This window comes from Eriocheir sinensis, chromosome 14, assembly GCF_024679095.1.
Source record: "Eriocheir sinensis breed Jianghai 21 chromosome 14, ASM2467909v1, whole genome shotgun sequence".
NCBI classification, from domain to species: domain Eukaryota; kingdom Metazoa; phylum Arthropoda; class Malacostraca; order Decapoda; family Varunidae; genus Eriocheir; species Eriocheir sinensis.
Window position 1 is genome coordinate 15901498 of NC_066522.1, and position 22073 is coordinate 15923570.

Here is a 22073-nt window from a genome sequence, read left to right on the forward strand (position 1 = left end):
ACTTCCATGGAAACGAAGGCAGAGCGAACCAGTCTAAGCAACAGAAAAGTCAGGTGACGCAGCTTAAAGCCATTTCCATCCTAGTGAAAAAAATAGTAAAGTGAAATGCAAGTGCAATTCCTTGCTATGCGTGTGTATAAATAGAGTCCTGTTTCCACATCAGTCACTTTACGAAACGAGTTGCGTTACAATGGTCACGTTGCATTAGTCTACGGTGTGAGCGAGCCACGTTTAACTGCATGTTACAGAGGGTCATTGAGAAGCTTCCCATCGATAACCGCTTAGTGTTTATTGCAGAGCTAAAAGTCGATGGGTTGACCTGATAACATGCTTGGGGGAGAGGAGGAGGAGGAGGAGAAAGAGGAGAATCATATTTCTTTATTACACGAACCTCTTTGCCATCTCCCTTCCAGTCACCTCACTGTTTCCATTTTACTTATTTCCTCCTCTTTTCCCTCCTCCTCCCCCTCCTCCCCTTCCTTTTTCTCCAACTCCATTCCCTCTTCCTCCACGAAAAGAGAATCACAATCATATATTTATGTATCTAATCATCTTTCCTTGATTCACACCATCGTAACTACTACTTGTTCCCTCCCATCAGTTTCCATTCTCTCTTCACCGGTCTCCTCACCCCCCTTCTCTCCCCTCCTGCAGGCCACCATTATGAGATGATCGAGGAGTCCCAGCACATGAAGATGGTCAGCGTGCGGAGCTTCCTGGTGCTGAGGGCAGAGGCTGGCGATGACGGACACCAGTACTCCTGCCGCGCCATCCACCCCGCCATCGTCTACTCTCAGCCGCCCCTCGTCGCCGCTATCAGGCTGGCTGTCTTCCGTAAGTCTCCTGTTTTTATCTTCCTTTCTTCCTCTTAACAAGGTAACAGCCTCCTTATCTACCTTTCTTCTTACTTTCTTACTTTTAACAGCGTATCAGCCTCCTCTTTGCATATCCCACCTTCCTATCTCCCTTTTCATCTTCCTTCTTCCTCTCAACACCGTAACAACCTCTCTTCGTATATCCCATGGATTTTCCATCTCCCTCCTCCCTTTTTTTCTTCCTATCTTCCTCTTGACAGCGTAACAGCCTCCTTTTCGCATAGACCATGAATTATACACACCTCCTTATCTCTCTTTTCGGCTTCGTTCATGAGTTTACGTCTCCCTGTTTTCACCTCCACACGCAGACCCACCTGGCCGCCCCGTCATCAGCGAGTACAGGACCGGCCAGGTGTTGAGGGCCGGGGAGAACCGGATTCTTGTGTGCCACGTGCTCGGCGGCAACCCTTCCCCTCGCGTCATGTGGTACCGCCATGGCAGACCCCTCAACCAGGAGGCCGCCGCTGCCGCCGCAAAGACCAACAGCCGAGGCAGAAGGAACGGCCTTGTGACCAGCGCGCACCCCGCCCGTCAGCTGAAGGCATCCGGAGGCGTGTTCGTGAGCCAGCAGGTGACGGCGACGCGGGAGGAGGACGGAGCCGTGTATGAGTGCCGTGTCAACAGTGACCTGCTGAACAAGCCCTACACTACCAACGTGACCCTCACCGTGCACTGTAAGTAGCCACGTGTAGTAGTTATAACAGCACTAGGCAACAGGCACTAAATCCTGATACGACACAAAGGGAATGTTGTTTTAGAGTTCACAATAGGAATGGGAAAGGAGTGGGAAGTATAGAGAGTTAAAGAAGGAGGTATTGAATTGTATGTGTTTGCGTGTGTGTGTGTGTGTGTGTGTGTGTGTGTGTGTGTGTGTGTGTGTGTGTGTGTGTTCAGAGAGGCGTGTCTGCGAGATCAGTGTTCATTCATCTGGGCTTCGCTGTCTCGTTGCATGGAAAAATTGAATCCTGCATATGGAGCGGAAACCATGACCTGTACACCGTGACCTGCATCATCATGACCTGTACACCATGACCTGCGACATCATGACCTGTACACCTTGACCCGCCAAGCCGTTACGAAACACCGTTAGTTCTTCTGTTGGTGAAATTACCCGTTGCTGCGTATGGCTTCCCTTGTGGCTTCCCAGTTCGCTCAGCGTCGTAAGTTTGGTGAATAATCGCCCGGAAGAGACTGATTAAATTGCAGAGAGCGGCAAGGAGATAGCTCATTCTTCTTTCAAGGTCAAAGGGTCTTCTTACCTTTATCTTACACTATAGAGTCAAAGAGAAAACGGAGATATGTACCTATACCATTGTTTTACTGTTGCCTAATACTGAACATACAATGGGTTATGCGTCTATTACTATATACGCTTGCCATACACAGAACGCTAAAGCAAGGCAGAGAGCGAATACAGGAGGTTCGTGAAGTTGAGATCTCCCTTCATTTAACCCTTCACTGCCAATACCGCCACAGTAGCCAATACGCAAAGCAACATAGCTCACACACACACCTCGATAAAAAAAAATACGGTAAAGGACTCTACATAAGCCACAAAAAAACATCGTCCTTCGCTACGTGCCAACTAGACTCTCTTATGATGCAGCACGCCAGTCAAATGTAATTGATACTTTGGACTCCGTGACAGATTTTGCTCCACGCGTGAACCCTCCCACTCCGTGCTGAAAGGAAAGGACAGGTGTGAAAGGAAAAGTAGGAGCACATAAGGATATTATATTTAAGTCCCCTGCCATTTTAACGACGCTGCCTGACTAAGTGTCGATATAGTCCTTTGAGCATCTTCGTTATAGGCATTTTAAAGAGCCTCTTATGTAACCCCGTGTTCGTGTACCCACGTGACAATCAAACAAAATTCATCGTGTATTTTCCCTGTATTCCGAAATGCCACTCTTGTTAGCATCATGTCGCATCCCATTCGTGATTGCTTCCTGTCGTGTCGCTACAGACTCTTTAGTGTTGCAAAACCATCCGAAGATAACAACTGGCAAGGCCTTTGATGTCATCCTTTATTAGTAGAGTAACGCATTAATCGAAAGAGTAATTGATATACGCAATACGTTTTAAATTCAGTACGTACCGGTCTTGTATTTACAGAAGTGCTACTTATTTCTTCTCCATAACCCGAACGCGCAGCACTCATTTGTTTTCTATTCATCGAAGTGCAACTCATAGATACACTCAAGTGGCCCTCATCTATTTTATATACACCCAATACCACTCAGTATCATCTCTGTACATCAAAGTGCCTCTAGTCTAGTTGAAGTGACACCCATCTCATATCTATGCATCGAAGTCCCACTCCTCTATACCCCGAAGTGCGCGTCATTCATCCTCCTCCTCTTCTATCCCTTCAGATCCTCCCAGCCACGTAGAGGTTCGAGGCCCCGCGGCGGTGTCTGTGGGCGAGGAGTTCACCGTCACCTGCGTCACGGCGCCCGCCAGTCCGCCTGCCACCATCAACTGGATTGTTCACGGTACGTTCACGCCCTCACCTTCTGTTATGTTTTGGGTACCGCCTCCAGCTCCTGACTCTTCTCTCCTCGCCTACTCCTCTGGAAAGTCCTTGTATCCGATTAGATATACGTGTGTTGCTGGTTTGTATTTGGTGTGTGGGGTTTTTTTTTTTTGGTCGGGGTCTGTGTGTGTAGGGGGGCCTCTGTGTGTGTGGGGGGGAATGGGGGGGGTTTTGTGTGTGTGTGTGTGTGTGTGTGTGTGTGTGTGTGTGTGTGTGTGTGTGTGTGTGTGTGTGTGTGCAAGCGCGCGTTCCCCTGACTCGCTTACACACTACTCGTTAGCCTGAACAACGGGGAACAACACAAACACCCTCCAAACTCTAAGTAAAGTCAACATATAACATCAGTTTTGTTTACACTAGCGCCACCTGTTGCATCCTCCCATCACATGCCTCTATGTAACAGACAGCCTCAGTCTCCATGATATTTAGGTCACTGGGTCGTATGTCCAGTCCGCCCTGATGCTAGATTTTGTGTTGCTTCCTCCTCTCCCTGCGACCCCTTTATCTCCTCTCTTACCGACCCTTCATTCAATTTTCCTCCATTTCCCCTTCCTTCCCGTGCGTCCCCTGCCCTCTCTCTCCCTGCTCTTTCATTTTTCCTTTCCTCCGTTTCCCCTGTCTCTCCGTTCCCCTCTAGACTCGCTTCCCTCCACCTCATTTCCCCTTTCCTCCATGTATTCCCCCTTCCCTCTCTCTGGCCCTTCCTTTCCATTTTCATCCATTTCCCCTTCCTCTCCGTTCCCTCTCCACTCGCTTCCCTGCCAGCCTATTACATCACTCCCGTCAAAACAGTGAGCTTACACGGATGTTACCTCCCGCATTTCTGCTCTTTCCTACCCTGTTTCCTTTCCCTTCCCCTTCCCCTCTCCCTCTCCCTCTCTCTCGACAACGGAATCATGTTTTTTTTTTCTATCGGATATAATAATTGGAAAGTCTTTGAAGAGTTTATTTATTAGTTGGATGGTGAATTTAAATGTTTACATCAGTTTTCAACTAATATGCGCGTAATGTTTTTGTTTATATTTTTATGTGTGTGAATTCTTTAGCGTTTTGTAATTGAGGGATCAGTGTTTGCATCGCTTATGTAATTCATTATACGGATATTAGTATTAGATTAAAAAAACACTATTACACACACACACACACACACACACACACACACACACACACACACACACACACACACACACCTTGCATAAAAGTGTCCTCTCACAAGTCCCTTCGATTTATACGAATACACATTATACATTCTATTTATTTTCATTTTCTCATGAATAATATTAAGATTGAATGGCCATGGAGAGCGGCAAGAGCATCACAAACACACACACACACACACACACACACACACACACACACACACACACACACACACACACACACACACACACACACACACACACAAGCAACCAAACAAACAAACAAAGCACTAAACAACATCCCAGTGAATATCAAAACACTAACTCAAAAATTTCATCATCAAAGCATTCTCTCACATTACGCGTTGACCTTATAACACAAAAAAATCACTTCAAACGTAACTTTAAGGTGTGGCTGCGCGGTTCACGGTGGATGATTCTCGCTTACATCACGTCAGGTAGGCAGGCAGGTAGGCAGGCAGGTAGGCGAGCGGGGAGAGGCATGTGGGGGTGCGGGGCGGGGCGAAGCAGTGGGTCAGTCTATCATACACTGCCCATGCGCGAGGGACACCACCACCTGATCCTCCCGCCTCTCCCGCCGCCGCCGCCACCTTCCCGCCGAGGCCACACAGTATTGACTCATGACGGCGCGGACTTGTGCTTTCACGTGCCTTGGTTATCTATGTATGCCTCCTCCTCCTCCTCCTCCTCCTCCTCCACTTCCTCCTGCTTCTTCTTCTCCTTCTCCTGGTGCTCCTCTTTCCTCAGCGCATCTCTCCTCTTCTCTCTTAACACCTCCTCTCTCTCACTGTCGCCTTCTCCTCCTCCTTCTCCTCCTCCTCCTCCTCCTCCTCGTTCTTCTTCTTCCTCTCTTCCTCCACGTTTTTTTCCTACCTTCTCCCACAGGAAAGCCACTAACTCCTCCTCCTCCTCCTCCTCTTCTTCCAGCTCCTTCTTCTTCATCTTCCCTCTCCTTCAACGCCGCCGCCACTTCCTCCTCCTTCAGCTCTTCCTTCCTCTCCTTCACATTCATTTTCCTCCCTCTTAGCCCTTACCATCTCCTCCTCCTCCTCCTCCTCCTCCTCGTTTTTCTTCCTCTCTCTCCTTCATCTTCTCTTTCCGCCCGCAAGTTTTCTTTTCCTTCCTCCTCTTTCTCCTCCTTTTTCTCCTCTTTCAACATCGCCGCTCCATCTTTCTTCCTCCTCCAGTCTTTCCTTTATTCTTTCTTTTCTTCACGCATCTTTACCATTTTTTTTTTTTTTGGTTACCTTCTTGAGTTTATTTCCCTCCCTGCCTCCCTCCTCACCCACCTTCTCCTTCTCCTCCTCCTCCTCTTCTTCTTCCTCTTCCTCCTTTTCCACTCCGTCTTAGTGCAGGGAGGAGATTTTCATGTTTAACCTGCACTATTTTATTTCCTTCCTTCTTGAGTTTCTTTCCCTCCCTGCCTCCCTCCCTCCTCACCCACCTTCTCCTGCTCCTCCTCCTCCTCTTCTTCCTCCTCCTCCTCCTTTTCCACTCCGTCTTAGAGCAGGGAGGAAATTTTCATTCATAACCTGTTCTTGAGCGGCCTCCTTTGTCTCTCATGTTCCGCTAATCTTTTCTCGGGAACAGCTTACCGCCGCGCTCTCTCATATAATGTATTTAGGAAGTTAAAGAGTATAACTATAATGTATGCAGCGCTCCCTTTCTTCTCCTTCTCTCTCGCTTTTTCTCTCCTCCTAACCTAACCTAACCTAACCTAACCTAACCTCTCCCTATCGACCTGACTTAACCTAACATAACCTAACCTCACATTACCTAGCCTATCCTAACATCTCCCTATCGATCTGGCTATTCATATATCTCTCTGTCTATCGTAGTAATTAGATATTTAGACTCTGATCATCACACTTCATTCGGATTCCTGCTTCAGTGATAAAAGTTTCGCCTTAATAAAAAAAAAAGTGAAAATAACGAGCACTGATCAAGTAAAATAGATTAGTAACAACAGATGACAGCACGATAATAAATAACAATGAGAAAATTATAACCAAATGTGTGTCTGTGAGTGTGTGGGGGGGGGGGGGGGGGGTGGGTATAAGAGCGAACAGAATGGAAAGCAACTGCGAACCATTCATATCCGTGTCCGTTCGAAGGGAAGACAATAACATTTTGGCTTCAGTTAATTAGTGGAGATCAACTTTCCCTCGCAAAGATCCCTGCATAATAAGAGAGAGCGAGGGGAAGAGAGAGGGACGTTCTGGATTTGAGAGCCTTAATTATACCGTAGTTTCCTCCACCCTTCCTCGTTACCTAGCGCAGCCACGTCATCAAGGTACTGGGGACGGTATAGAGGAAGGGAATGCCAATGTATCTCCTTCCTGTCACGGATATTCAAGCTATAGTCAAGATATATTCGCTTTTATTCTCTCTCTCTCTCTCTCTCTCTCTCTCTCTCTCTCTCTCTCTCTCTCTCTCTCTCTCTCTCTCTCTCTCTCTCTCTCTCTCTCTCTCTCTCTCTCTCTCTCTCTCTCTCTCTCTCTCTCTCTCTCTCTCTCTCTCATTTCTTCTTTTTTGTCACGCAAGACGACTTTTTCTTTCCCTCCATATACCTTCCTTTTTCAACGCTCACCCTCACATCTTTTAACATTGTCTCCTCTTCCTTCATTCTTCACTTTTACACGTATTCACAAGATTTCACGCACTAACACTCTCTTCTTCCTTCTCTTTCCACACTCACACGACTTTTTCCATCTCTGAGTTCCCTCCATATGCCTTCCTTTTCCCTCCTCCTCTTTTTTTAACACGTTCTCTCAGGCCTTCACACACGAACCCTTAATCCTCCACGCAGACATCTCTTTCCTTCCCTCCACTTCCACACTCTTTCCCCGTCACATATGTCCAAGAGATAAGAATTTACAGCTTCCTTCTCCTCCTCCTTCCCCTACCAAGTCATTCCTTCCTTCCACTGACCATATTTTTTCCCTCGTTTCTTCCCCCGTCATCCAAGTCTAAGAGATCAGTTGCCAGGTTCCTCCTCCTTCACTACCCTGCTCGCAACATCCAGACGAGTTCTTTTCCATTCCATTCACTGTTGCTTAGCGTCAAGAGAACACACATAGACCCTTTCCCCTTTCTTCCCCTTCCTTAACGCCCTTCCTTCTCGCTCCCTTCGGCTGTTACTGGGCACCCTTTCTTCTTCTTCCCCTTCCCTAACGGTGTCATGAACCTTTCCTTCCCATCACCACGGCTGTTACTGAGCACCAAGGGACTGGCAATCACCTCCCTCTATCGATCTTAGGAACCTTCCGCGATGGTGTTTCAAGGCCACGCAAATTGAAGCAAGTAGAATGGCTTCGCTCTAACGTCATCAGTGTAATGTAGTTTGTGACTCCTCCTCGTCTCTCCCTCTCCCCTCCCTCTCTCTCTCTCTCCTTCTTTCACTTTATCACTCTTTCTTCACACCTTCACCTGTCTGCCCGTTTACCTGCCTACGTGACTCCCTTCCTCGCTTCCTAGTTCCCGAAGTCCAGTTTTTTCTCTTTGTTTTCTTATTCAAAAGTAAATCTCTTCCGGCATTCCCCCTGTCATCGCTTGTTAAGTTTTATTCCTCTTTCCGATCGCTCTATATTAGGGAAAAAAAATAGTGTCTTTTCAACTTCATTCAATCACTTTACTGATGAGAGTTTGGCGTAAAGCGAGTGGTGTGTGACGTGTGTGCGTGTGTGTGTGTGTGTGTGTGTGTGTGTGTGTGTGTGTGTGTGTGTGTGTGTGTGTGTACAGCTATGACGTATATCGCTTTGTATCTATAAATCGATTGTATTTATTATTATTATAAGATGTAGTGACACTTTTACAGCTGATTACACTCTCTCTCTCTCTCTCTCTCTCTCTCTCTCTCTCTCTCTCTCTCTCTCTCTCTCTCTCTCTCTCTCTCTCTCTCTCTCTCTCTCTCTCTCTCTCTCTCTCTCTCTCTCTCTCATCTTCTCACTCTCTCGTCTATCCCTCTCTTTCTCTCTTCCCTCTCTCTCACTAACTCATTCTCTCCTCCCTTAATCCCTCTCTCCATCCCTCACTATTTTTTTTCCTCTCTCCCATTCATTCGCCATTTAATTCTCTCAAATCCTCTCCTTCATTCAATGACCCTCTTTCTCTTTTCATAAAACCCTCTCTCTCTGTCTCTCTCCCTTCCTCTATTACCCCTCATTAGTAATTCCTTCCCTATCAAGCCCTCTTTCCTTCTCTCTGTTCATCTCCCTTCCTCTCTCTCACACCCCTCATTCGACATTCCTTCCCTCCTTCTTTCTCACCGTTCCCTCCTCTCCTTTAACACAAAGAGCTCCAATTAAGAATGCCCTCAGGATCTTACACGACATTCCATCCCACGCCTGCCTAACATCGCTTGCATATTTCTCCTCCTCCTAAAGGCATCACCATCACCAAGGGGAACTCCACCGTGACCGAAGACTACGAGGGCGGCTGGGTCACCACGTCTATCCTAACCAAGCGGCTGGTGAGGACCCTCGAGACCCACGACATGACGGAGGCCAACGTGGAGTGCCGAGCCGAACACCCAACGACGACCCGAACTGGAGTGAGGAGTAGCCACGTTATCAATATCCTGGGTGAGTGTTGTCGGGTGTTTGGTTCGTGTTCTCAGTCGCTTTTGCCTCTCTCAAGTGTTTCCCAAGTCCGCAAATGAGGTTAGTCGGGTTCTCATGGGTGATTTACTCATTCATGGTGCAAAAGCCTTGTCAAACTATCACTAGGCTCATAAAACTCCCCATTATACCCAAAACATTTACGAAAGCCTTGTCAAACGTGTGTGTAAGCCCCGATATGTAGAATATGGGTCTTGGATGGAAGGAGCCTAATCTGACCTGACCTGACCTAACCTGCCCTGACCTACCCTGCCGAACCTATCCTGACCTAACCAAACCTGATAGTCTGGAAGAGCGTTCTTTAATGTTAGTAGGAAGGGACTTAACCAAACCAACCCTCACCATGCCTAACGAAACCTGTCCTGAACTCACCAAACCTAATAATCTGATCGAGTGTGAACTTGTGTTAGGAAAATGAGAACCAAAGCTCACCAAACCAAACCTAACCTAACCAAACCTAATCTACGCTAACGCACAGCAGCCTTGAGACAGAAAAGTGAACCGGTTAGCTGCGCGTAGGAAAAAAAATGATAACACAAAAAGAGAAAAGTACAACAAAGTCAAGTCTATAATTTTAAAGTAAGGTGAAGTACGGCCCAGGAAAACGACACAAAAGTTAATAAAAGTCGAATAAGAATCCAACCCGAGCAAACAGCGGCTCGAGGATAAAAGGGAAAAAAGAAAAAGGAAAGAGAATGGGGAAAGTCTGGTCTGGTCGAGTGAACCCGTACGTACGTTTCCCATTTGTCGGGGCGTCTGTGGCTGAAATGACGGACGGAAAAGAGATGAATGTCGGAAAAAAAAGTGTTTCTGGTCCGCCTGGCTGGATCACTAAAGGGAATAAACGGAAATGAAGAAAGATGTGGTTCGACAGAGAGAGAGAGAGAAGGGTTGCCAATATACCGAGATAGACAACACACACACACACACACACACACACACACACACACACACAGGCGGATAGACGGGCAGACAGGCACAGACAAAAAAAAATACCCAGAGAAACAAAGACATACGATCTACAGACAGACAGACAAACAAACAGAGGGACGATATGAATGACCCAGCGACAAACAGACAAAATATAAATACGACAAAGAAAAAACACATTATCTTAAACATCAATCGTACCATAAAGCACTTCATTATAACCATACAAGAAGACACATTATATAGATACCAAAACACAGATACAACATTATAACACGCAACACCGACCAACACTTGGAACAATTCGCAATGTATGGCGGTAAATCTAAGTAGCGCATCATCACTCATAGAACCAAAGACAAAAATACAGATAGACAAATAGGTAGAGAAATAGACAGATAAGCGGACTAATTAAAAGGTAGTAAAGGAAGCGAAGAAAGAAGCATAATTAAGAAAAACAGCGAGGAAAAACAAGAAACCGGAGACGAGATGAGAATGATGAGAGAAAAAACGTGATGCGAGAGAAGGAGAGAAGAGCTGTGATTGGCTGGCGGGTGCAGTGGGCGGGGCTTAGAGAGAGAGAGCGAGTGAATCCAAGCAGAGGAAAAGTTTGCTAATAGGAGAGGGAGTGGCGAGAGAGAGAGAGAGAGAGAGAGAGAGAGAGCATGCGCGGTTTAAAGCAGAACAACTAACGGTCAGGTCATGAGGATTTATTACACAGTCTCTCTCTCTCTCTCTCTCTCTCTCTCTCTCTCTCTCTCTCTCTCTCTCTCTCGATATTCTTTCTTCCTTTCCCTCCTCTTGTTTCTTTGTTTTTATTTTCTTTTTCCTCTGATTCATTCCATCCCTTCCTGCTTATCGTTTTTCTTTGTTCCAGTGTCTGTCAGTTTCTTCATCATCCTTCCCCTTTTTGCTGCTCTTGTCTCTTTCTCTCCTTTTTCACTTTTATGCTTTTTCTTTCTCTTGTCTTTTCTTCTCCTTGTAATCTTTCGTTCCCCGTATATAAATAGACGGTATTACGATTAATCTCTTAATAATACATCTAAAAGAATAGTGATAATAATAATGACAATAATAAAAACTACAGCTTCAACTACTACTAATTCTACTTCTACTACTAATACTACTACTACTACTACTACTGCAACAACAATAATCACTATTCAAATACATGTAGCACGATGAATATGCCTCTCAGTGAACATAAAAATAAATGCCTGCTATCCCCGAAACATATCACCATACAATGAATACCAAAACATGAATATTCAGCTTTATATGAAAATTAGTTCTTCATGTTCAACCGAGCTAACGTATACTTACAATCATACAGACAGACAGACAGACAGAAAGACCTACATACGCAGTTCTATTCTTTTCTCCTTTTCAAAAACGTCGCATCTCATGTCAAAGCGAAAAAGAGTAATACCTGGGACCCAGACACAGGTGTAATTTCATTGGCACGTCGCTAGCCGGGCGGAAATGAAAACTCCCGCCAATATCCGGAGGTAATGTCTGCATGTGTGTGTGTGTGTGTGTGTGTGTGTGTGTGTGTGTGTGTGTGTGTGTGTGTGTGTGTGTGTGTGTGTGTGTGTGTGTGTGTGTGTGTGTTTTCCTCCTGTCAAAACACTCGTTGCTTAGATATGAAAAAAATAATCCATGCGTTCTTTTGAAATATTTATCTTTGCATTTTTTTCTCTTGCATAAAAATTTCACATGAACAGGAAAAAAAAAAAGGAAATCGTTCAGTATTGCAAAAACAGTCAATGTAAAAATGATGATTTCTTTTTACTGCCGATGATTTCAGTTCGACAGTAAATTATTTCTCATTCTCATCGCGCGTTGAGCCCGTGCGGTGGCGCTTTGATCGGGCGGCCCGGCAGCGGATTGGTAAACTACATAATGCTACCCGGCGACGTGCAGCTCTCAATCGGCTTGTTTAATTCCTGTCCGGGCTAGGCAAACAGAACCACGCTGTCCCATTCACCTCTCGACGGGTGGGCGGTTAATTGGTATCCTCGAGCTGAATAGAGAGCGATTCCTATACACCCTTTAGCGGCAGGGGGTATGCCAACTCCGCCCCTTCCTCGTCCTTTCCAGCGCGGTTCCACGTTACAGTGAGGGACATATTCCTAAACATTTTGGCGCCCAGGCACTCACATTTGACAAGGCTTTCGTAGGAGTTGTGAGCCTTGCCATGGGTAGTTTTATGACCGTGGTGGTAATTTGACAAAGCTTCTGCACCATGAACGGGGATATGAACCAGGCACTCACATTTGACAAGGCTTTTGTAGGAGTTGTGAGCCTTGCCATGGGTAGTTTTATGACCGTGGTGGTAATTTGACAAAGCTTCTACACCATGAACGGGGATATGAACTCATTAGGACCCGGTTAATATCCTTTTTGGTCTTTGAAAGTAAATAGCTGATGTGAAAAGTGGAAGTGACCAAGAATACCGACATTAGTTAAATCTCTGGATATTCGCGTATGTATTGGCGATAGCTGTTAATGGTTCATATATATAAGTTGCTACTATACACCCACCTCCATGAAATTAATGGTAAAGAGAAGGCTTGGAATGGAAGAGAATTACATCAACTGCTTTTTAGGTTTTCTCATTGTTAAAAATCAAACGCAGAAATTCAAGTTTTCTCTAATTGTTAAGTAAGCATCAGCGAATTTCTCTCTTCCAGTTATCGTTGTATTCATTCTTTACTAATTTTCTTGGTACACGCTCCACAAATATTCTCTTGTTTATCTTTCTGTGTTCATGTTACATTTCTTTTTTGACTAACAATGAATATATATGTCTCAGTTTCCTTTCCACTCTTCGTTTCTCTATTTTCCTCCTGACTCAGTTCATGAAATAATTGTTCTTTTTTTTCTTTTTCGCTTGTGTTCTCTCTCTCTCTCTCTCTCTCTCTCTCTCTCTCTCTCTCTCTCTCTCTCTCTCTCTCTCTCTCTCTCTCTCTCTCTCTCTCTCTCTCTCTCTCTCTCTCTCTCTCTCTCTCTCCCTCTCTCTCTCTCTTTTCCGGCTTTCCTTTGTCTTCTTTCTCTTGCCACACGTTCACTCAAAAAAAAAACTAACACTCATCCGACACAACAGTTTTATTTCCTTTCATTCTGACACTATTTTTTTCTTTGTTTCTTTCCCTCCTTTTCTTTTCCTTTCCTTCTCTCTCTCTCTTTTCCAGCACTCCGTTTTCGGTTTCATCTCGTCACTTTTCTTATTTTACTCCAAACTATTTTTTCTTTCTTTTCCTTCCTTCCATGTAAGAAGCATTTGTTTCACTCTCTTTCTCTCTTCCACTTATCGCTTCTCAATTGCTTCATTTTTCTTATTTTCCTCCTAATTATTTATTTTATTACCTTCATTCCATATAATAACCACACAGGTCTCTCTTTTCCAGACTTATTCTACTTCTATTCTATTCTATCTCTACCTGCCATAAGTTCCATAAATGAACCAAACCCTCAACCAGCATAACTCTTGTCCCCGCAGAGCGTCCCGGCGAGCCCCAAGTCGAGGTGGAGGGCAACGGGAAGGTGATGAGCGGTGACGAAGTGACTCTGGTGTGTTCCTCGGCGGGCGGCAACCCAGCGCCTGAACTAACGTGAGTACCAAGCGAGTCTTCTTCAGTACGTGTGCCTCTGAATGGTCTTAATTTCCGAGTGATTCTGTCCCCCCGTGTGGGTATAAATCGACAGTAATATTTAGTATCGTTTGGCCGTGAATAGTCTTATGTTCTATGTAATTCTAACTCTCCGTGTGAGTATAAAGCGACGGTCTTCTTTAGTGCGTGTAGGTTTAAATATATAAAGAACAGTGTGATGCTGCGGCTCCGTGTGGCTGCATAGGGTTGGCAAAACGGGTTAAATACAGTGAAGGCTTATGGTGGTTAGATGTAGGAACGCAAAACGCTTGATCACAGTCGTATTTTCAATCGGCCAAAACGCTGAGGAATACTACATTTAACTTCCACAACAGTTTTCCCTTGAGCTACAACTAGAAACTGATATCACTGGTCTAAGGATGCACATAATGGAGTTTACTTAATTAAAATCGCATATCCTGCTCCTTCGCCCCGAGTTTTTAATGACGCGATAAACTCTACGCATCTTTCAAGCCACGTTTCACATACTCGACAACAACAAGTCATATATTACTTCTCAACGCAGATTCTTCGTCACATTACTCATTTCTAGTCTCATTATCCCCGAAAACTAACTAAATATTAACCAGTGCATATAATGATTAATTAATGTACCTGTTAGCAATGCACGTCAAGGTTGGTTGGAGTCACGTGTAATTAAAATGACATGCACCGTAATTGCACCGTTAATTATAAACTTTTAAATCTGCATGACTGTGGATTTTATTTTACTACGCCTCCAAGTCTATTTTCGGGCACAAATTGACTCCTACGCCGCTCTTATCATGATGGACCCAATCACAGTTATATTACTTTCAAGGGCGTCATTATTCACAGTTTTCTTTCTCCTGAGAACACCCAAAATTAACTCGAAAAGTGGACAAAGTTTCCCTCGTGTGTCCTGTAGCCCCGTGGAGAGTCTTCCCTTCATCCTTAATAACATAATAACAGATGACCGCAGGTGGGCTAACAACACCCTCAAAATAGCTACCTTCGTCCCACAGAATAACTCAATTAACATGTGACCGCAGGCGACCAACACAGAACCTCCCATCGCCGTCCTCTTTCCCCCTGTCTAAATGGCCTCCTTACTCTCCCTCAGAATGTACAAGGGCACTGAGCGACTCCAGGGCGTGACCGTGAAGACCGAGGGCGGCGTGACATGGGCCAGGGTCAAGGTGGAGGTCAACGCTTCGGACAACGGCGAAAAAATAACGTGTGAGGCCGCGAGTCTTGCCACCAGCATCCCCATCGCCGGCCAGGCCATCCTCAAGGTGAACTGTGAGTATCATGAGCCAAGACTTACTGTTGACTGAGTACACCTCCCTCTCCCACACACACACACACACACACACACACACACACACACACACGATAATAATGCATATTCCCCCAAGCAGCCTCAGAAGTTAGTTTGCTAGTTTGTTGGGGCGAGCAAGCGAGCGAGCGGGCAAGTAAGCAAGGCTAGGCGTAATTATAGCCGCTTACAAATTGTTACCTTCACCGCCTGTCCTTGATGATTAACGAACAATGTACGCCGTCCCCATATGAGACACGGCTTGAGTCCTTCAGTGAATTGGAGAAACCTGGGAAATCCTGTGAGGTTTTGTTGTTTCGTTTATGTAGTCGCTCATTACCAGCTCCCACCTTCATTTTTTGTTAATAGTCTATAGATTTAAACAATTTGCGCAGGATACATTTGTACAAACATGCGTCCATAAATAAATACGAGCATAAGTAAAGTAGCCACCCAAACAGAGAGAGACAGACAGAGACAGGCAGACACACAGACAAACTAAGAATCAAACCAAGAGACAAGCAAAAACACATACAAACAGAAAACACACACACACACACACACACACACACACACACACACACACACACACACACACACACACACACATTCATTCATTCATATTTTCTCTCTCTTACGTGCCTCTCGTAATGAAGGAACGAATAAATAACAAGAAAACACAACTCCCTCTGCCGCGAAGCAAACACACACACATGCCGGCGGGGGCTGTTTGGTCATTAGCTGGCGGGCGGGCGGCGGAGGTCGTGGAAATAATAATGAGTGGCGCGGAGCTTCGCCAACGGGGCCGCAAAAGACGCTAATCACCAAAACAAGGACGCGCTGAAAGACTTTTATATTCTATTAACATTAACGATACTAGAGCAGATCTCTCTCTCTCTCTCTCTCTCTCTCTCTCTCTCTCTCTCTCTCTCTCTCTCTCTCTCTCTCTCTCTCTCTCTCTCTCTCTCTCTCTCTCTCTCTCTCTCTCTCTCTCTCTCCCAGTATCTAGTTGTATCTAGTTATTATTAATTGAAACAGCTACTCAGATATGTATTTACTTATCTAGCCATCGAGAGAGAGAGAGAGAGAGAGAGAGAGAGAGAGAGAGAATTGGAGAGGGAGAGAGGTGGGGGGGAAGAGAGAGAGAAAGAGAGAGAGGACATGAGAGAGAGCGCATCAGAGAGAGAGAGAGAGAGAGCACCGCTGAAGGCTATTCTAAAGATGACCTGCTGCAGTGAACCAGGGTGGGGTGCACGTCGGGGCGTACCTGGCAGCGAAAACATGAATGAACGTGACCGATCAATGACGGGTGCGCGGAGGCGGCGGCGAGGGATCGGCGCAGCGGGCGAGGTCTTTGTGAATGGCGCGGCTGCCGGAGGTCTGACGATTACCTCCACCCCGACTTCCCTTCCTTAGCAAAGACTTTAAAAACGTGTCTGAAGGGGCCATAGACTTGATTCCCTGTTTTGGGGCTGTGTTAGGTTTTGCTTTTTAGGGTTCAGCATTCGTTTTACAAGAGGAAGTTAGTGTTGCGGTCTTAAGAGTAATTATAATGCTTTGTGTTCTTTGGTAACTCAACAGGAGAGACGGGACAAACAGGCGCTGGGAAACTGGCAGGTGGTGAGGGTCGCTTTTTTCGCCTTTCGAATGAGAAAACATCATAAGCTCTCATTTTATTAATTAATACTTATACCAAAAAACTTTCTCCATGCATAAAAACATGCGAATAACAGTGCCAAGAGAACAAAGACTCATTCGTTCTTTATTAGGCGTATATCACAAAGCAGAGCTGAAAACCTTTGTTGCTACGATCGGTAAAAACGATGATAATTGTAAAACACCGCGACGTGCAATTGATGAATGGGAAACTAAGAGGAAATAGCATTGTGTTTACGTGACTTAGATAGACAGATGGATTGGTAGCGACATACAGAGTTAGACAGAAAGGCAGAAGAATTGAAAAGGTAAATTGGTACATAAATTTAAATAGATATATACCCCGATAGACTGATAGATTGGTATAGACGATGATAAGAGGTAGATAAAGATAGACTGACAAGTACAAAGATATAGATAGCATGCAAGATAAGGATATGTAGAGGATAGCTGCAGATATGCCTCGAAATGAACATAGACATACAAAAGCAAGAGTGATGAAAAATATTAATCTGTTTAAATAGAATAAAAATAAAATAATTTACTTACAACACACAAGAAGAAAAATTAATTACGTTAAACTCGACTGCAAAAAAAACTTGGTAATTACACTAATGAATGTTCTCTCTCTCTCTCTCTCTCTCTCTCTCTCTCTCTCTCTCTCTCTCTCTCTCTCTCTCTCTCTCTCTCTCTCTCTCTCTCTCTCTCTCCTTTATGACTCTTTAACACACACCTTACCTAATTCCTCCCTCCATGTTGTACCATCACACAACAGGAGAACAAAGCAATAGGCATTATCAAATCACCCCCCTTCTGTCCCGGCTAATTGAGTGTCCAGAGCGGTAATTTGATCAGGTGTTCTGTTTCATCTGCCCCCACCCCCCCCCACCCCACCCCACCACCCTTCGCGTTTCATTCACTGCCATTCTCTTTGCCTTACTTAGCGGCGGGACGAATTCGCATAGACATTATTTTATGGCCGTTTATGAAGACCGAACGATTACCTGTCATATCACCTGCCGCATCCTCCTCCTCCCCCTCCCCTCTGACAGCTATCATTACCTCTCACCGACTGTTTACCTGGCTGTCTCGCTTCTAATTGGTTCTCGTCTCTCACAGTCTGATGCATCGTTCCTCTTCCTTCGTCTCGTCTGCCGCTGGTTTTCATCCCCTCTGCTTAACTTGTCTGAATTTGCCGCTTTACGGTCTTATGATTTTTGTTAGCACGCGTCTTCCTCCATCCGAACCTCACGTGGCCCCGCTGCACTAGACTCCCTTCTCATTGTTATGCCAACGTTGTTTATTTTACCGGACTATCAATCAGACTAAATCTTAACTCTCTCTTCTATTACGCTCTACAAGAAATGACCATCCGCAGTATAGAGTTAATAAGCTTGTCTCCCCAGTCTGTTCTTTAGGATCTGTGTATATTCGACATCTGTTTTAGCGGTTCTCTTTTGTTCTCCTTTTTATATCCGGCCCTAACAAGCCTGTAGGGAATCATGAAACTGGATCAAAGGGTAGCTCGCTTCACACACAGCCAGATGCTCGCCGCCCTCCCGAGATAGAAGACTTTGATCTCGCGTCCGCCGCTACCGAAGCCTAACACGATGAAGCTGGAGGTCAGATCTTGCTTCACTTCCTGACTGCGGCTTTCACAGGGTTAGGCCGGAGGAAGGATGAAAGGAAGGACGAGAATATATAGATTAGCCGACAGCGATCCCTGACTTCGGCTAACGCTGCTCTGGTCACTTTGGGTGGTAGAGAAAGAATGAATTGATAGATGAACCTGTGCTGGACTAGCCTCGATTTCGGTGACTTAGAGAGAAAGCGAATATATGCACGAAATGAAAGCGAACCGATATCAGCTGAGAAAATCGGTTTGTGGTTCCCGTCAGTGAAGTTTTTAATATCGGACAAGTTTTCTCTTTCTTTCGTTCTCTCTTCCTGAATAAAGCGAGTCAAATTAGATTTAACCGCAAGAGTCAAGGAGAATAACTGTCGAGGAAAGTGGTTGACAACGCTGCTCGCTAACTAATCATGGGGAAAATTTCATGTCAAGTGCCTCGTATATAACAGAACCTTATTTAGTCCTCTCTCCTCACTGTTGAATAAAATGAGAAAATTATACTCAACTCCACGAGGTTAAGAGGCAAATTCATTCATATTACATGGAGATGAAATTATGTTTCTAGACTTTTTCGAGTAATACCTAATTTAAAGGCCCACTAGAGATTTAATAATGTACACCTGTGCGAGGAGAAGGCGTCGAGTTTTGTTAAAGGTAAGCCGGAAACTATACGCCATTCAATCACTTAAGTCTCGTTCATTCTTTCCATTTTCCTTAATTCGTTTGTTTTATTTCTCCCTCTCTCCCTCTCCCTCTCTCTCTCTCTCTCTCTCTCTCTCTCTCTCTCTCTCTCTGCCATTATTGTAAGCGTCACGTCAAACAATATCGTCACAGCATTCGACGTCGCTCTCGAGGAAATATTTCACGTATTTGTCTTGGCATTTGACACTTCAATAATCCTGATCGTATTACCATTTGGAAGCGCACCTGCCCACGCTCTCTCTCTCTCTCTCTCTCTCTCTCTCTCTCTCTCTCTCTCTCTCTCTCTCTCTCTCTCTCTCGATCCCCCAACTTTATCCCTCCTCCTCCATCCCTCCTCTTCTCCCTCCGTCCAACGCCCACAGAATTTCATTGATGCTCAGGCCTGCGCGCGCATCCCAAGCTTGCTCCATTCAGTAATCTGCGCGCATCAGGTGTTGGCTTCCTCCCTCTCTTCTTCACCCCCCTAAACCCCTCCTACGTGTTCCTCTTTCCTATGCCTTCCTCTCCCCCTCCTGCTGTTTCTGCTATCTGCTCTTCCCTCCCACCGCCGCCTCTCTCTCCTCCAGCTTCCCTCTCATCGTTTTGCTTTTATTTCCTCTCTGCTCTCCAAGCCGTCATATTGCTCTCTCTCTCTCTCTCTCTCTCTCTCTCTCTCTCTCTCTCTCTCTGCCTTTGTTTCTTCACCTCGACTACCTGCTGTTTATGTCCCCCCTCCTCTCCTTCCTCCCTCCTACCTCCCTTTTGGCGCTATCCTCCTCCTCTTTTTCTGCTTTCTCCTCCTCCTCCTCCTCCTCCTCCTCCTCCTTCACCCCCTCCTCCTCCTCCTTCTCCCCCTCCTCCTCCTCATCCTCCTCCTCCCTCTTTTTCCTCCTCGGCTCTAATATCCTTCCTCTTTCTCTTTCTTTCGTGTTTTTCCTCCTTTTCCTCCTCCTCCTCCTCCTCCAACCACGCCACCGGTGTTGTTGCCACCACCATCACCACCTAGTTATCGCCTTCCCCTCTCTCTCTCTCTCTCTCTCTCTCTCTCTCTCTCTCTCTCTCTCTCTCTCTCTCTCTCTCTCTCTCTCTCTCTCTCTCTCTCTCTCTCTCTCTCTCTTCATGTAACATTCAAGGGACACTGTTCACCCAGCAGTCCCGCCCTCACACACACACACACACACACACACACACACACACACACACACACGGACATGGACACCCACCACCCCTTTCTCTCCCCTACAAACACCACCTAAAAATACATACACATCCCTACCCACACTCTCCTACGTAAGCCACTCTACACACCTCTCGAATTGCCCGGTGTACCCTTAACAACTCTCTACAATACCTTTCCCACACCTGGCGTCTCCCTTTCCATCTCCTCCCACGCTGCGGCAATTGGTGCACTGCAATCCCCCTTTCCCTCACTCCCTGATCCTATTTCTCATTCACGGTTCTCGTTTGACTATTTTCTGACCCTCGACTCACCCTCCCTGCCTTGCCTTCCCCCGCAGTCCCGCCGTGGGAGGTGCGGAGCTGGGCCAACCCTCGCAGCGTGGAGGTGGGCCATGTGGTGAAGCTGTCCTGTGAGTCTTCAGCCAGCGTGCCTCCCTCCGTCATCAACTGGCACTCCCCCGGGGCAGCCCTCAGCCAGCCCTCCGCCAAGCACTCCCCTGGCCTGTTCGGCGGCACTGTCACCAAGTAAGTTAAGCACCTCTGGGATGCTAATCAGCGACTATATGGTGTCTGTCTGTGTGTTGGTCTATTAATTTGTATCTTGCCTTAATATTTGCTTGACAATGAAAGTCTTAATCTATTACTCCTTTTTTATGACTTGGGAGCTAGATATTACAGTTCCAGGGCTAAGAATGTGTCAATCTTCGCTCGTTTTCTAGTCAACATGTCTCAGTCCTTTACTCATTTCTTTGTCTGGGGTTTAGTAAAGGTGAGTAGCTTTGCGTTTACATGTATTCTTTCCTCTGCAGGTCAAAGGTGCGTGTGCGTGTGCGCGCCGAGGACCAGGGCCGCATCATCACCTGTGAGGCTGACAACGGTCTGGGCGTCACCGTGGCCACCAACATCACCCTCGACGTGCTGCGTGAGTGTCTGCCGCCCTTCGTTACAGACCAGTTCATTCCTATGTTCGAGTGGCTGTCGTGTTTATGTAACTTGTCCTCTCCCTCTCAGGACGCGTATTACAGCCCACTTGTGATTCCTTTGTCCGCTCTCTTATAGTCTCTTACATCAAGTTTATATGAGATGTGACGGGGCTTCCTTCATCCTTCCCGTGACATAACCGCTTATTTGTCTTCCTGGATTCTTGGACTTTTCTTTCATATTGTTATCTTTCCCACACAGCATTGTATCTTCACCAACCGAACAGTTTATCCATTTTATCCCCGCCTATGTTCGCCACCTTGTATGACTGATTTAATTGTTTTAAGTGTGGTAAGAAGATTTTCTCCATTTTTATTGTACCTTTTAGTGTTTCCTCCGGATATCTTGCTTCTGGAACCACTGACCTCCTCCTCTTCCTCCTCTTCTTACTCCTCCTCCTCCTCCTCCTCCTCCTCCTCCTCCTCCTCCTTGCGAAACATAAATATACTGCTTAGCCGGCGAGGGGCTTCTCCCCTCAAACGGCTTATCTCTCGCAAGTTCTTGGGACTTTGACGCATTGGTTTTCTTCTCTCCCGTGCTCTTTGACTGACGGTTTCTAAGAGTCTCCCCTCGCTGCTCTCCCCTGATTTATACTTGTTGACAGTTTCAGAGTTTTGCCACCCCTGTTATATATGCTTTTTGACTGACAGAGTTCTCAGCTTCCCCGACCGCCCCACCCCTGCTCCGCCCTGCTCTGCTTCCCTTGGCGCTCTAGACGACTAGCACCAGTCTTAGCACACGGGCAGACAGACACTCGCTGACGGGGATGCAACGGGTCATATACACGTTCCTCCAGGCTATATGACCACCTTTTCTTAACGCTAACACGACTAAGCATAACTCACTACTTAAAGGTGGATGCAACACATTGGTAAA

The 22073-nt window shown here is 46.0% G+C and overlaps 1 protein-coding gene across 1 annotated transcript in view; it reads left to right on the forward strand.

Moving 5' to 3' along the window:
* The window catches only part of LOC126998559 (nephrin-like), a 94793-nt gene that overhangs the window by 64510 nt on the left and 8210 nt on the right, over positions 1 to 22073 (forward strand). Inside the window, exons 6-13 of the mRNA XM_050860344.1 lie at positions 655 to 834; positions 1184 to 1549; positions 3251 to 3370; positions 8957 to 9154; positions 13623 to 13734; positions 14876 to 15054; positions 20555 to 20741; positions 21026 to 21138. Of these exons, the coding sequence (XP_050716301.1) occupies positions 655 to 834; positions 1184 to 1549; positions 3251 to 3370; positions 8957 to 9154; positions 13623 to 13734; positions 14876 to 15054; positions 20555 to 20741; positions 21026 to 21138 (1455 nt within the window). The remainder of the gene's footprint in view (positions 1 to 654; positions 835 to 1183; positions 1550 to 3250; positions 3371 to 8956; positions 9155 to 13622; positions 13735 to 14875; positions 15055 to 20554; positions 20742 to 21025; positions 21139 to 22073) is intronic.